Source organism: Schistocerca piceifrons, chromosome 10 (assembly GCF_021461385.2).
Source record: "Schistocerca piceifrons isolate TAMUIC-IGC-003096 chromosome 10, iqSchPice1.1, whole genome shotgun sequence".
NCBI classification, from domain to species: domain Eukaryota; kingdom Metazoa; phylum Arthropoda; class Insecta; order Orthoptera; family Acrididae; genus Schistocerca; species Schistocerca piceifrons.
Genome location: NC_060147.1, coordinates 140,597,923 through 140,614,174, shown reverse-complemented (window position 1 = coordinate 140,614,174; position 16,252 = coordinate 140,597,923). Strand labels below are relative to the sequence as shown.

General features: G+C 44.9%; 1 protein-coding gene across 1 annotated transcript in view; it reads left to right on the top strand.

The window, feature by feature from the left end:
- The window catches only part of LOC124718913 (angiotensin-converting enzyme-like), a 228,905-nt gene that overhangs the window by 58,788 nt on the left and 153,865 nt on the right, over positions 1–16,252 (top strand). Inside the window, exon 2 of the mRNA XM_047244568.1 lies at positions 14,471–14,709. Coding sequence (XP_047100524.1) covers positions 14,476–14,709 — 234 coding nt within the window. The 5' untranslated portion in view covers positions 14,471–14,475. The remainder of the gene's footprint in view (positions 1–14,470; positions 14,710–16,252) is intronic.

The following is a 16,252-nucleotide window of genomic DNA, read 5'->3' as shown; positions in this document are numbered from 1 at the left end:
TGTAAAGAACGGCAGCTAACTCTAAATATAGGTAAATGTAAATTAATGCAGATGAATAGGAAAAAGAATTCCGTAATGTTTGAATAGTCCATTAGTAGTGTAGCGTTTGACACAGTCACCTCGATCAAATATTTGGGCGTAACATTGCAGAGCGATATGAAGCGGGACAAGCATGTAATGGCAGTTGTGGGGAAGGCGGATAGTCGTCTTCGGTTCATTGGTAGAATTTTGGGAAGATGTGCTTCATCTGTAAAGGAGACCGCTTACAAAACACTAATACGACCTATTCTTGAGTACTGCTCGAGTGTTTGGGATCCCTATCAGATCGGATTGAGGGAGGACATAGAAGCAATTCAGAGGCGGGCTGCTAGATTTGTTACTGGTAGGTTTGATCATCACGAGAGTTTTACGGAAATGGGTCAGGAACTCGGGTGGGAGTCTCTAGAGAAAAGGAGGCGTTCTTTTCGTGAATCGCTACTGAGGAAATTAAGAGAACCAGCATTTGAGACTGACTGCAGTACAATTTTACTGCCGCCAACTTATATTTTGCGGAAAGACCACGAAGATAAGAGAGATTAGGACTCGTACAGAGGCATATAGGCAGTCATTTTTCCCTTGTTCCGTTTGGGAGTGGAACAGGGAGAGAAGGTGCTAGTTGTGGTACGAGGTACCCTCCACCACGCACCGTATGGCGGATTGCGGAGTATGGATGTAGATGTAGACCATCGTGTTCGGCGTAAGACTGGAGCATCGTACTGAATCTGCAACAGCAATTTTAGCAGCATTTGGCACCACAGTGATACAACGAGCTATTACAAATCGGTTACTTTAAGGACAGCTTCGAGTCACAGGCCCTGCAGCGTGCATTCCACTGATCCCAAACCACCACAGTTTGCGCCTTCAGCGGTGTCAAGCGAGAGCTCATTGGGGAGCAGGGTGGAGGTCTGTTTTCTTATGAAAACTGGTTCTGCCTCGTTGCCAGTGATGGCCGTGTGTTTCTTGTGGGAGGCCAGTTCAGGACTTCAACTTCTCTGTGTGCCAGACACTTGGAATTGTGGTATTGGCTGGGATTTCGTATGACGGCACGAGCATTCTCGTGGCTATCCCACGCACCATGGCTGAAAATTTGTACGTTAGACTGGTTGATTCGACCTGCTGTCTGCAATTTATCAACAGAATTTCAGAAAGTGTTTTCCAACAGAATAAAGCTCGTCCACATACAGCAGTTGTAACCCAAAACGCCCAACCAAGAGCCGACAGTCTCGGACGATGAGAGTTCTGTGAACAGGGGAATGTCGACTTGGAACACAGCATCAGAATTGGGAAACAGACAGTCTACCATGGGATGAGCCTGATGACCCAAAATTGCCACATAATCTTTGACACAAATGCGACGTTACAGGTTACTTTGGTCTCTTCCGTCGCCATATCTGTCTCCAGTGGAGCACACGTGGGACATGATCGGAAAAACAACAGCGTAATCAAAACCCCTGTATTGACCGGCCAAGTGCAACGGGCATCAAATTCCAAATCAAAAACTGGCATTCGACACCTATACAACACAATGTGTGCAGGTTTGCATACTTACATTCAACATTCTAGTGCTCAGGCCGATTCTTAATGTACCAGCATTTATTTATTTATTTATTTTATTTATGCATTTATTTTACCTGGCAAGATTAGAGCCTTCAGGCCCTCTCTTACACCTAACCAGGCATACTCAGATTCAACAAATTTCAGTGTCTATAGAAAATTAGGACATATAACATGTTATACAGTATTAATGTTAAAGAAAAAAAATAGAGATTATAAAAGTAGTACAATGATAATTATAACAATCAAAAAATAATTATAACAATCAAGAATAATAAAAATAATAATAATAATAATGATAATAATAATAATAATAATAATGACTATGTATATGAAAGTAAACATATTTTTCTTATGAGTGTCAGTCCTATTGCTAGTTGGGAATTTTCTCGTTATATTCTTGCAGCTTGTAAGTTATTCTCATCAAGCAGAGACATAAGACGATGGAATGGGGTGAAAGAGATATAGAAGAGGTAGATAGGTTAGAGGAAGAGAAATAGAATGGTAAAATTCGAAGCTATGATGGAGAGGAGAAAGAAAAAGATGAGGGGGGGGGGGCACAACAATGGTGGCTATACCGTCCCTAATATGTAAGTCTTAAGTTCCCTCTTGAATGTTGAGTGGTTTTGGATAAGACGCAGATCACAGGGGAGCGCGTTCCATAGTCGTATGGCTGAGATGGAGAATGACACGGAGAAAGATTTTGTGTTATGTAAAGGTACAGCCAAGATGCTAGACGTATCCGATCTGGTATATGAAATGTCTTATCTCTCGCTTACAGTAACCTGTGATCTTGCACTGTTAATCACTTAAATACGTTACCTAGACAAATGTATTCCCGTAATTTCATTACTCTACATTAATTATTTTTTGGTGTTGCGATTCTTTCCCTCACAGTGTTACCGCGCAGCGCGTTACATTTGCTTATGTTGTGTATTAATTTCTAGTCTGTCTGTCTGCAACAATGCATCCCGAAGCACATCTTCCGAAGGGGAGAGTGGAGGAAGACGGGATAGTTAGTATATTTGGGGCCATAAAATCAACAATCAGAAGTCTTTGCACAGTGCAGAAACATGAACTGCTTCATCGTCTTCATCTTCTTCTCCTGCACAGGAACAATGAGCCCATCTTTTGCATATAAAACACTGAATCCACCCTTCAGTAGACTGAGAGTACAAGTATCCACAGTAAAGACACTGTGTCAGAAGATTCTGATGAAGAGGAACTTACCTGCTTACGTTTTAAGTTGGTTTTGTTAATTTCTTTGCCGTGCTTTTGTATTTTCTTCTTACTACTCGACTTCTTTAGTAATACTTGGTTAGTGATGGTTGTATTTTTCGTAGTTTGAGCAAATCTCTTTGTTAAGTTTTTCCTAGCTTGTCCCATTTGCTTCATTTCTTTTTCTCTTTTTAAATTTATTTCTTCTTGTAAATCATTTTTGTAGGTTGTTTCAGTGAAAACTGCTGGTTTACCATGCTTTCGGCTCTTCTTTTTTGAATGGAGGCCACTGCAAGAGGGAACCGGTACAATGTTTTCTGGTGTTTGACATTTTGGAATGGTTACAGCCTTTCCAGCAGCTGTAATAACATTAATTTGACTTGAAACAGGCTGCTGAATATTTTCAATTGGAGCAGCAGCTTCAAGTTTTTCATATGCAGCATCAGCATGGAGAATGTCAGAGGGAACAGCTGGAGTTGACATATCCGATTTAGCAGCAGGCTGATGTGGGCTGGAGACACCAGAAGGTTGAGGTAGGCCTAAATAGGCGGAAGCAGCAGGCTGCGGTGAGTTGAAAGCAGCAGAAAGCTGCGCCGTGGGTTGAGGGTTCATTATCTGTGACATCTGGGCTAGGCCTATCTGTAGTCTCAGATGGGGCATAATCATGGTCACTGAAAACGCCTCGGTTGATAGGCCAAATTCCAGTTTTGTGAAATCCATTAATTGTTGTGGACATAGTTGCTGCCTTTACAAAAGCCCTTCCATATAGCTTAGATATTTGGAACAAGGAGACAACACGTCCTGGATTCGACCTGAGCCAGCATGAAACTTCCTGGTCATAAAAAACACTCAAAGGCTTCATGAAGCTTACATCGAGAGGCTGTAAGCGATGAGTACAATTTGGTGGGAAGCACAACAACACTACGCCATTTTCCCTTGCAAAGTCAATAACATCCATGTTTTTGGTGTGCGTAAAATGTCCATCGAGAATCCGGGGAACTGGCCTCTCCTTAGTAGCTCGGCTCCAGTCAACAAATTTCTTAAACCATTGAAAAAAAATCGGATTGCACCCAACCACTTGGGTGACATGCTGCCCAGGCTCCAGGAGGGCAGTCTTCATTAACTGATCGTTAGCTCGAACCCTTGGAAAAATAAAAAGAGGCATATATGAACCAGCTGCATTGCAACATACTTCTATTGTTGCAGTGTTGCCTCTTTCAGCAGAAGATCAACTTGTTTTCTACCTTTTAGAGACAGAATTTTTGACCTATGCTTTGGTTCTACAGTTACTCCAGTCTCATCACAATTATAGATTCTGTCGGGGGTAAATTGATGTGTATCAATAAGTCGAGTTAACAAACCAAAAAATTTAGTTTCGTTCGGTTTGTTGAATGCTGCAGCTCGTGCTGCACTTGCGTGCTCCGGTTTTCTGAGGGTTATCTGAAGATGTCTGCGTTTGAAACCAATGAACCAATCTTTGCCAGCTACTTGTTTTTCTTGAGAAAATGTGTGCTTTTTGCACAACTCCTCTGCCCATTGAAAGGCAAGTATTCTGAGGTCGTATGCTGTCAGACCAATTGACCTTTCCTCCATTTTTAGTATGTATTCCACTAACATATTCTCTTCCTCTGGAGTAAAAACGGTTTTAATTGGCCCTAGACTCTTGACCAAAATTGGAGTTGTTTTGAGTACACACGTCCACTCGATGACGCAGTTAATATATTTTCCAATTTTTCTGTCTGATCACGAGGTACTTTAGCTTTTCTTTCTAGAGTTGTTTGCGAAACACGAAAAGTGTCAGCTGCTCTTTTATATTCCATTTCATCTGTGATAACGGCTTCAATAGCTGATTTCATTGCTTCTGGACACCATCCACCTCGATCAGTCTTCCTCTTGTATGTCCTTACCATCTTAGAAACCCTCTACAAACAAAAGACGAAAGTGTAAAATCGGTGGGGTAAGATGGGGTAGTTCCCCATCATGCCCCATAGAAAAAAAATCCCGTCTTGCTCCACTGATACATTATGAAATATTTATCGCTAGTTTTGGTTAGATTTCGAATAAAAGTATTTATAATATACGTAACATAACGTCCAAAAATAAGTTTCCGCCAATATACACTCCTGGAAATTGAAATAAGAACACCGTGAATTCATTGTCCCAGGAAGGGGAAACTTTGACACATTCCTGGGGTCAGATACATCACATGATCACACTGACAGAACCACAGGCACGTAGACACAGGCAACAGAGCGTGCACAATGTCGGCACTAGTACAGTGTATATCCACCTTTCGCAGCAATGCAGGCTACTATTCTCCCATGGAGACGATCGTAGAGATGCTGGATGTAGTCCTGTGGAACGGCTTGCCATGCCATTTCCACCTGGCGCCTCTGTTGGACCAGCGTTCGTGCTGGACGTGCAGACCGCGTGAGACGACGCTTCATCCAGTCCCAAACATGCCCAATGGGGGACAGATCCGGAGATCTTGCTGGCCAGGGTAGTTGACTTACACCTTCTAGAGCACGTTGGGTGGCACGGGATACATGCGGACGTGCATTGTCCTGTTGGAACAGCAAGTTCCCTTGCCGGTCTAGGAATGGTAGAACGATGGGTTCGATGACGGTTTGGATGTACCGTGCACTATTCAGTGTCCCCTCGACGATCACCAGTGGTGTACGGCCAGTGTAGGAGATCGCTCCCCACACCATGATGCCGGGTGTTGGCCCTGTGTGCCTCGGTCGTATGCAGTCCTGATTGTGGCGCTCACTTGCACGGCGCCAAACACGCATACGACCATCATTGGCACCAAGGCAGAAGCGACTCTCATCGCTGAAGACCACACGTCTCCATTCGTCCCTCCATTCACGCCTGTCGCGACACCACTGGAGGCGGGCTGCACGATGTTGGGGCGTGAGCGGAAGACGGCCTAACGGTGTGCGGGACCGTAGCCCAGCTTCATGGAGACGGTTGCTAATGGTCCTCGCCGATACCCCAGGAGCAACAGTGTCCCTAATTTGCTGGGAAGTGGCGGTGCGGTCCCCTACGGCACTGCGTAGGATCCTACGGTCTTGGCGTGCATCCGTGCGTCGCTGCGGTCCGGTCCCAGGTCGACGGGCACGTGCACCTTCCGCCGACCACTGGCGACAACATCAATGTACTGTGGAGACCTCACGCCCCACGTGTTGAGCAATTCGGCGGTACGTCCACCCGGCCTCCCGCATGCCCACTATACGCCCTCGCTCAAAGTCCGTCAACTGCACATACGGTTCACGTCCACGCTGTCGCGGCATGCTACCAGTGTTAAAGACTGCGATGGAGCTCCGTATGCCACGGCAAACTGGCTGACACTGACGGCGGCGGTGCACAAATGCTGCGCAGCTAGCGCCATTGGACGGCCAACACCGCGGTTCCTGGTGTGTCCGCTGTGCCGTGCGTGTGATCATTGCTTGTACAGCCCTCTCGCAGTGTCCGGAGCAAGTATGGTGGGTCTGACACACCGGTGTCAATGTGTTCTTTTTTCCATTTCCAGGAGTGTATATAGTGCTTCAGTTAATGAAAGAATTTTGCCTGTATTCAGCACCAAACTTCAACTTCACTAAGAAACTTTCCAGCAAAAATCGCGCCAGTCGAGGGAAACGGACTTACACATGGCAAACTAACAGTTAGAATGGCTGCCGCTTAGACGTATTCTTTCTCCATCCCTGCTAGATTGCAGCACTAAGTGGGACGTAAAGCCAGGTTCGCCTTCTTACCCCGCTACCCCGTCTTACCCCACTTTCCCTTTTTTCCCTTTATCTAAAACAGCATAGGCTGCGATCCGTTTCACGTAGTCTCTGATGTTTCCAGCTTAGGAGAAACTTGTGGTGGTGCCTGGATCCCTGGTGTACGCTGCACGTGTGGGTAATTGGTGGCAAATGCGAGGCCAGGATGTGACGTGTTACCGACGTACGAGGAGTCAGCTTTCCTGGTACCGCGGCTGAACCCACGGTAGGCTAAGCACAGGTGAGGCCGGAAAGAACGCCGGCTTTGTCTGCTCTCGCCGCGGCTTACGAAACGTGGGAGCGACGTGTGTGTACCACTGTCCAGATGGGAAGCAGCAGACGTAGAACCTGCGAATAACGTCCACACGGAGGCGCCCGACCACGGGGGTGGCAAGCGAGCTGATGTTGCAGCCTTACAGGAACGTACAGGGCTTGCACCAAGTGTGGAGACACCTCGGAAAATGCGTGCTTGAACACACATGGAGATGCATGCTGCGCTGTTGTATTTGACCTCGGGAGGCACCGGTGTGATGTGCTCAGTACGTGGCAAGTCTTAGTCAGAGCAGTGGTCTGTGTAGTCGAGATAGCAGTTTATCGGAACCAAGTGAACTGGAACGTGAGCAAGTTGTTCGCGCTCCTCCAGTGACCAAGGCTGCCCAAGTGTCTGGTGTTTCACGAGGCTACCTATCGAAGATTTATACGGCGTACAGGGAAAGCGGTAACACATCTTCCGCTGAGTCACAACGTCGACAATAGCGTATGTTGAGTTATCGTGACAGACGGTCATTGACGAGGGTTGTGACGAAAACGAAGAGGATAGCCGCAAAAATCACTGCGTAACTGAATGTCGCACTCGAGAATCCAGTCAAAACCAAAACAAAACGAAGGAAAGTCCAAAAGCAGGGAACTGTAGAGGAACCTGGAGTTCGAAAACCATTCGTCAACGATGTAATCACCTGTAACAGGAAAACGTGGGCCGGATTTCAAACAGCCCGCTCTGCTGTTTGTAGCAGAGAATGAAAAGTGAGAAATCAAATAGTGCAGGAGAGCAGATCTGGGGAAGTCGACCAATCAGCTTCTCCTAGATAACGCCAGCAGCTTTAACACGTGGTATGCGCCTCGCGCCAAGAGGACGTCGATTCCAGATGCGGTCTCCGGGGTGACTTGCCTAGAGGGTGCGCTCTCAGTGGAGCCGGTGTGAACACACGTGAGTCTGGCGTGGCACTTAATAAGTAGTGGAAAGTCTTGGTGCAGTTTAATTTGCTGATACATCATCATTAGAATGTAGCTGCGCTGAAAAGAAAAAGAATGAATGACAATATGAAACACCACAGAACAATTATATGCAGAATGGTCAGCCGTTGCATCAATATTTAGAAAGAAAACCAAGAACGAGCCACACAGCCACAGAGAAGTGGGCAAATAAGTTACAGAAGAAGACAGCACATACACAGAGCGTGCACAGACATTCTCTGCGTGTAACAGGCTTCCTGCAAACACGTCACATAATTTACTATCTATAGTTTTCTGCACGGTCTTACAGGATGGCAGTTATTGAACTATATGAAGAAAATTTAAATTAGCTATAAACTACTGTGTACACACAGTTTGTTCAACATGTAAACCTCAGCACAGATATTCGGATTTAGGTTATGACATGTTCCTTGTCGTCATTCGTGGTGATGTGGCGCAGCGAATAGCGAAATTCTGCAAAATGGCTCTGAGCACTATGCGACTCAACTTCTGAGGTCATTAGTCGTCTAGAACTTAGAACTAATTAAACCTAACTAACCTAAGGACATCACACACATCCATGCCCGAGGCAGGATTCGAACCTACGACCGCAGCGGTCGCTCGGTTCCAGACTGTAGCGCCTAGAACCGCACGGCCATTTCGGCCGGCGAAATTCTGCTCGATACTCTGAAGTGTTAGAATATCTATGCTGTCGATGACCTCCTGAATGGCTGTTTCCAGATCAGTACTGGTTTTGAGGTTATTGCTGTACACCCTTCCTTTAATAAAACCCCAAAACCGGGCTCGCATGTCTTCCGATCCGGAGAAAATGCTCAATCGAAGGCCATGCCAGTGGCCTCTGGGTACCACAGAGCCAGAATGCGGTCCTCAAAGTGCTCCTCCACGACATCACATACTCTTCTCCTGCTTCGATGGCGTCCAGCTCCGTCTTGCATGAACCACGTCTTGTCGAAATCATGGTCACTCTGGATAACACGGATAAAGTCATCTTGCAAAACCTTCATATACCGTTGGGTACTCACCTAGCCATCAACTAACATCGCACAGATTATTCCGTGTCTGGACATTGCACACAACACTCACTTGCTGAGGGTGAAGACTCTTGTCGATCGCGAAATGCGGATTCTCAGTCCCTCAAACGCGCCAATTTTGCTTATTGAGCAACCCACACATGTGAGAGTGGGCTTCATCGCTAAAGCGCATACTAATTCCCTTCACGCCTTGCGGCCAACCGCGCAGCTTCAGTGTCCTAACGAAAACGATTAAGAAGTCACGACGATTTTATTTCATGTTGTTCAATAACTGTCATCGTGTAACTGCACCACTAAGTGGCCTGCGCCTGTCGCTACAGACTAGCCGTTTTGCATCCACACATCTTCCACGAGCTAATGAATACGCACGGCTCGCTTCCTTTGATTTTCCTGTCGCAGTTTCCTTTCTGCTGGCTGCGTACTCTAACTCGGCGGAGACTGTCGTCGGCCTTGCGGGCTTTCAAACTATATGAAAATAATGAAATTTTGTGGCCCTCAGCTACGCACCCACAGACTCAGAGCTGCAATATTAAAAGTCTTGGCTGGTTTCGTTGTCTAGGGGCTGGGATACGTAGTTGCCGCATTACACGCCAAATACTGCTGAGTCTACAATATACGATAAGAATACACACATGACTCGAATGGTTGAAGGTTTCTATCACGTGGAAATCGCGAATTATGAAAGTAACATATAAATTTATAAATGAAAGATTGCAATTAAATAAAATGTGCAAGTACTATCTTAACGACTTTAAATGATGGGTACGATAGTGGAAGTCCTTTTGAGAATGCGGTATATTTCTGCAAAACACTTACTGGTGTCGATGGTCCAGCAATTAAATAAAATACAAGCTGAATATCAGGGAAACAATAGAGTCCTACTGCACGCAATTAGTTATGGACGACAACATAGCTCGCGAGATATTCACTTCTAAACGCACTCTACGTCTTCGCTGTAGAAACCTCGGAAATCTCACAAGTCCGCACTGTGAAGTATTTCTATCTCTCGCGACCACGCGCAAACCGCTCCACACTCTCCAAGTCTCCCTCGCGACCGTGCGTCCCTCGTGCCGTAACGTCCCGGCACTTCCCGTGTTCTGTCCCGTACTGCCCAGAACTCCCTTCCATTCACTTCGGTAGTCGCCTCCCTTAGAAGGGAACTTCCCCATCGCACCCCCCTCAGATTTAGTTACAAGGTCGCACAGTGGATTGGCCTTGAAAAACTGAACACACATCAATCGAGAAACCAGGAAGAAGTTGTGTGGAACTATGAAAAAATAAGCAAAATACACAAACTGAGTAGTCCATGTGCCAGATAGGCAACATCAAGGATAGTATGAGCTGAGGAGCACCGTGGTCCCGTGGTTAGCGTGAGTAACTGCGCAAAGAGAGGTCCTCGGTTCAAGTCTCCTTCGAGTGAAAATCTTATTTTTTTCGTTTTCAGACAATTATCAAAGTTCAAGCACTCACACATAATCAACTTCGCTCTCCAAAATTCCAGGATATGTTCAGATTTGCTTGGACATATGCAGGATTTGACGGTCTACACGAAAAATTTGAAAACGTTAAAAACATGTTTTGAGAGAGCACAGAGAAAACTGTGCGACTGTGAAACTGTTGCATTCATTTGTTGCAGTTTATGTGACAGACTCTTATGTTTTAGTCACCTTTTTGGGAGCGATTATCACATCCACGAGAAAACCTAAATCGGGCAAGGTAGAAGAATCTTTTTACTCATTCGCCAAGTGTACAAGTTAGGTGGGTCGACAAACATTCCTGTCATGTGACGCACATGCCGTCACCATTGTCGTATAGAATATATCAGACGTGTTCCTGTGGAGGAATCGGTTGACCTATAACCTTCCGATCAAATGTTTTCGGTTCGAATTAGACAGGCACGTCCTTTCGTCTACTAATCGCACGGTTTTGCGGTGCGACTGCAAAACACAGACACTAAACTTATTACAGTGAACAGAGACGTCAATGGACGAACGACAGATCATAACTTTGCGAAAATAAAGTAAAATTTACACTCAAGGGAAGATTTGAACCAAGGATCTCTCGTTCCGCAGCTGCTCACGCTAACCACGGGACCACTGCACGCATATTGTCCTTGATGTTGCCTATCTTGCACATGGACTTCTCAGTTTGTATATTGTGCTTATTTTTTTTCATATTTCCACACAACTTCCTGTTTTCTCGATTGATCTGTGTTCAGTTTTTGAAGGCCTATCCACTGTGCCAACTTATAAGTAAATCTGAGGGGTGTGCGATGGCGAAGTTCCCTTGTTGAGTGCTGCGACTGGCTAGAGCGCTCCATCCACGTCTTCAAGCTAACGTACACTCACAAGCAGAAAACACTTTCGAAATACTGCATTTACATTGAAATAACTCGAAATTAAATAAATATTCCTACGGCTGGACCATAAACACGCTCTAACACACATTATTAGATACATAAACAAATTAAATATACATATGTCAAAGGTACAGCAAGAAAAAGTAGGCCAGTAGCCTAATGTCACTGTGCTTTCTAAAACACAATAAATATTTAACCAAATTCTATATCAGTAGTACATATCGGATACAAACAAAGACATAGATGAATAAATATATTTACAAGCATGCTGCTACCGTTTTTTCGTGTAACTGTGGAGTACTTGCCTTTGTCCTCTAATTACTCAGATACTATTCAAGGTACAAGTCTGTAATTTATACCGATTTAGATTTACTGTAATAGCTTTCGAAAGACACACAGATCGACGAAATCGGATGAACCGTTAAGATTTTGGAAATTCGTTGCTGTGTATTACTTGTATAATTTATCGTCAGATACTAAACTTTAAACTAATAAAGATATTGAAAATCTGATAACACCCTCAGAATCGTCGTGCAAATGACGGTAATTTACATGTTTGTTTTTGAGGCATCATGATTCATCTGGCTACTATTAATTTCTATACGAACTGTGAAATGTCTGCCATTAAGGTTTCACAAAGTCCGCCATCTTTGGCCCTCCCGGCGCACAGCATCACCAAGGAATTCCCAGCCACGTGCTCGATGGACCACGGGCTGCGGCTACCCCTCTCGTCCGGCTAGCGTTCAGCCGCGGCCGCCTGTATTAGAGGCCAGAGGACTGAAATGTGGCAACGTTACGTTAAGGCCTACCGCATGGCTGTGGCTGTAAGGCAGCGAACGGAAGCAGTTGTTTACGTACTTTCGCGGTGTCTGTTTTATCCGACATTACAGTGTAATTATGCTATACTGGACTCTGCAAAAATTATAGCAGGTAGTCGTGATTACAGTAGAAGATATAACACAATGTAAGTATACAATTCTGTGAAGTTTGTAGTGTTTCTACATGTATATGTGCAAGTGTGCTACGTGAACGACTTTCGTCTACACAGTTGCAACAAAAGTTCTACTATATTCTAGATACAATTCTAAAATAAAGTTTTGAATTCATAAGGTTAGTATCAGAATCTTCTCCTAAGTGATTTGTGTTAATATTATGAATATTTCTACACATTTGATTCTATTGTAGACTTGTGTTTCGTGATGTCCAAGCGGTAGAAAAAACCAGTCCACTCAAATTCTCATTTGCTATTTTTACATAATAGTATTCTGATTTGAGATGTTAGCAATTAATGCATCATTCTATTTGCAGATGCCAGAAAAATGTTGTGTTCCTGGTTGCAACAGCAACTACAAATCCAGCAATGAAGAGGGTTACATCTCAGTGTTCAGATTCCCTACTGAAGAGGAAAACAGAAAACGATGGACAAGAAATATCCCCAGAAAGGACTCGACTCCATTAAATGGAAGTGTTGTTTGCATTAAACATTTTGAAGAAAGTGACGTATCAAGAGTGGAGATTTACAAGGATTCTGATTGGAACTGTCACGAGTTTCCTCGTGAAAAGCCAGCTTTTACCAGAAGCTGTGCCAAAAATATTCCCTGGGTTACCATCGTATTTAAGTAAGGTGCAGCCTCCAAGAAGGTGTTTGTCATGTTTGTCATTTATATAGGAAGGAATATGATAATACATTCCAAATAACAGACTGAAATAATTGCAAGTCTTCAAATAATGTTAGTAGGCAACTCACAAAATTGTTTGCTGAACTTGTATATCCAAATCTCTGGTAAGAAACGTCATAATATGAAGAACATGTGAGTTATTGAAAAGTTCATCGTTGCAAGGAAACGAGAATAAAATGCGTAATTCCGACATAAAGTCGGAGTAATACTGCGAGAAATTAGCTTTTCTAGGTTACTGTCTTATTTATAGGGACCAAATCTACAAAAAAAAAGTGATTGCGTATTTATATGTGACACGTCTTCTCCATTCGACGAAATATAAACTTTAGTCTCGGCCTAGCTGGTCACGCTAGCCGGCCTACTGACTTCGCAGGCTACGTCGTTGTCAGCTTGACGACTCCGGCCTCTAATACAGGCGGCCGTGGTTCAGCACCACGTGGCCGCTATCCGGGGCCCGTGCGGCCACTGCTTCCTCCCAACTTAGAACAAGTACCGTTTTGAAATTAAACAAAGGCCTGCTAAGATATCTCAATAATTTTATTCTTACATGAAAGCCTGTACCTTAGTCTACGCACTGACGCCATTACAGTCTGATTCTTCCTTGTTTACGTTGTGTAGTGGGTGTTCAAGATGCCTCCGATAATCGTGACCCCGCCGACTGTGAAGTACGGGCTGTTGTAAGGCCTAAAAGCGATCGATGCTCATCGTGAGATCTGTGCAGTTTACGGAGAAAACGTCACGAGTGACGGAACGGTAAGAAAGTGGGTGAGAGCATTTAAAGATGGTCGCACAAATGTGCACGATGAACAACGAAGTGGGCGTCCTTCGGTCGTTAATGAAAGTTTGGTGCAGGAAGTGGACAATAAGGTGAGAGAAAACAGACGCTTCGCGATTTCCTCCTTGCGGGGATGACTTTCCTAATGTTTCTCGTAGTGTTTTGTATGGCATTGTGACCGAGCACTTGAATTACCGCAAATTGTGCGCACGTTGGGTACCGAAAATGTTGACGGATGTGCACAAAACCAAACGTTTAGACAGTGCATTGACTTTCCACGAGCGGTTCGACAACGACGGTGATGACTTCTTAAGCCAATTTGTTACGGGAGATGAAACATGGGTGGTCTACGTCACACCAGAATCAAAGCAACACTCCGTGGAAGTTGAGCAAGGGCATCGTTTTGCTGCGAGACAATGCCCGTCCGCATGTGGCGAATCAGACCAAAGATCTCATCACATCTTTTCGATGGGAAACTCTAGATCATCCTGCGTACAGCACCGATCTTGCGCCCAGTAACTGCCATCTGCTCCTGCTTCTGAAGAGACACCTGGGCGGTCAGCGTCTTCAAGACGATGAAGAAGTCAAAACAGTGGTGATGCTTAATGGCAGCTCCTTCTACTCATTAGATAATGAAAAAAATAAAAATAGTGTCGTGTAATATTTTGTGTAATGTAATATCTTGTATAGACACCTTTTATTAACGTGACACGTTCCACAGCATTACGGAGTGTCGTATTCACGATCTATGGAACAAGTACTAATCTAATCAGTGCGGTGTGCGGTGTTGTCCTCAGAGACGATGACGTGCAGCACGAGGATCCGCCCCCGCGTGGCGGCGCTGCTGCAGCTGCTGCTGGTGGCCGCCCCTGGCTACGGCCCGGCCGCCGAGGCCCAGCTGTACCCCGGCCAGTACCAGTACCAGGACGAGTACCAGGGGCCGGGCTACTACCCGCCGGGCTACCAGGAGCGCGAGCCGCCGTACGAGGTGCTGCCGCCGCCGCCCGCAGCGCCCAACGGCACGGCCGGCGTCGAGGTGAGTACCCGGGACCGTACCACGCACACATCTCCAGTACAGCCCGCCCCGTTACCGGGCCATCTGGGGCCACGTAGCAGCTGATGACGGTGCTGGACAATCGCAGAACTGACAAGCTCCGGTCCCAGTGTGTCGGCAGTGTACACCAGAACGGGTGGCGAGTATTCAGCACCACACTACAGCGTCCGACTCGGACCAAATTTTCATCAAAATTTCTCCTCCTTTTTTTGAATCATCATCCCTCTGACTGCTTTGATGCTGCCGCCACGAATTCCTTTCCTGTGCCACTCTCTCCAACCTACGTCGTCAATCATTTCTTTGGATGTTTTCCAACCTGTGTCTTCCTCTACAGTTTTTACCCTGTGCATCTCCCTCACATACCATGCAAGTTCAAAGCTTTAAACATGGCTGCTTAGTTCAGTCACCGTTGCTAAATTAAAATTGAAACAAATGAGCCCTCGGTCACTATTATTTTTGGTCTTATTGACCTGGTTTCAACACTACTAAGAGTGCCTTCATCAGAATTAAAACAATTAAAACGGCCTATAACAGAGTTACAAATTTATAGGAAAAGACATTTTTTATACAAAAAGTGTAAGTACTAACAAAGACAGAGGCAGTACTTACATATATATAAAATATTTTACAAGCCAGAAAGGCTTTAGTCACAAAATACATAAAAGGAGTGCGTGAAGGAAGGCGAGCCACTTCGGGCTGCTGGTACGTGTACAGCCACAGTTTGCTACGGACTGAGGCGCTCGCGTTAACGAGTGCAGCCAGGTGAACATGGCATTGCTTCGAGAGTGCCATCTAGTAGCCGCACGTACAACTTGGCTACTTGACATTCAAGTGCGGACACGTCAAAATCATAGTGAATATTGTTCAATGCTCAATGTAAAAATCAATATTTAACAGCGAGGGATAAAGTAACATTTTGTCTGCAGTTTGAAGCATAAAAACGTCATTATAGAAAATACAGGAACGGCTGAATGACGCAGCTTGTAGAAACCGATATAACATGAAATACAGCCAATAAACCATTTAATAAAACTGCACAAGGAGACCCGAAATTAAATGTCAAGTAACGGTGAAACGTCCCCTTAGAAAAATTACGAAAATGACAGTCCTGGAAAACCTCTTACGTTATTTGATTTTCAAACGACTCAGCAAAACTGAACGTACTCAGACATTTCTCTCTTTACCTATACTGATCATCACTAAACTGACACACAATATTTTTTAGCGCAACGCAATCTTTCAATAATCCCTACAAAAGAATGGCCCTGACTAATAATAACCTATACCTTTCATGAATCACTTACCTCACAAAAATCCTCGTTACTCGAACTGCTGCAATACAGCGAGCGCCAATACTGCCAGCTGAATACAAGATTCTAACCACTGAACGCACTAACTTATTCCAACAATGCCGACCAGCCACAGATTGCACACAGCACAGTCAGCGATTTTCATACACAGCACTACGTGGCGTTACCACATAAAAGCCTAAACAGCCTACTTACAACGGCTTTATATCCTTGAA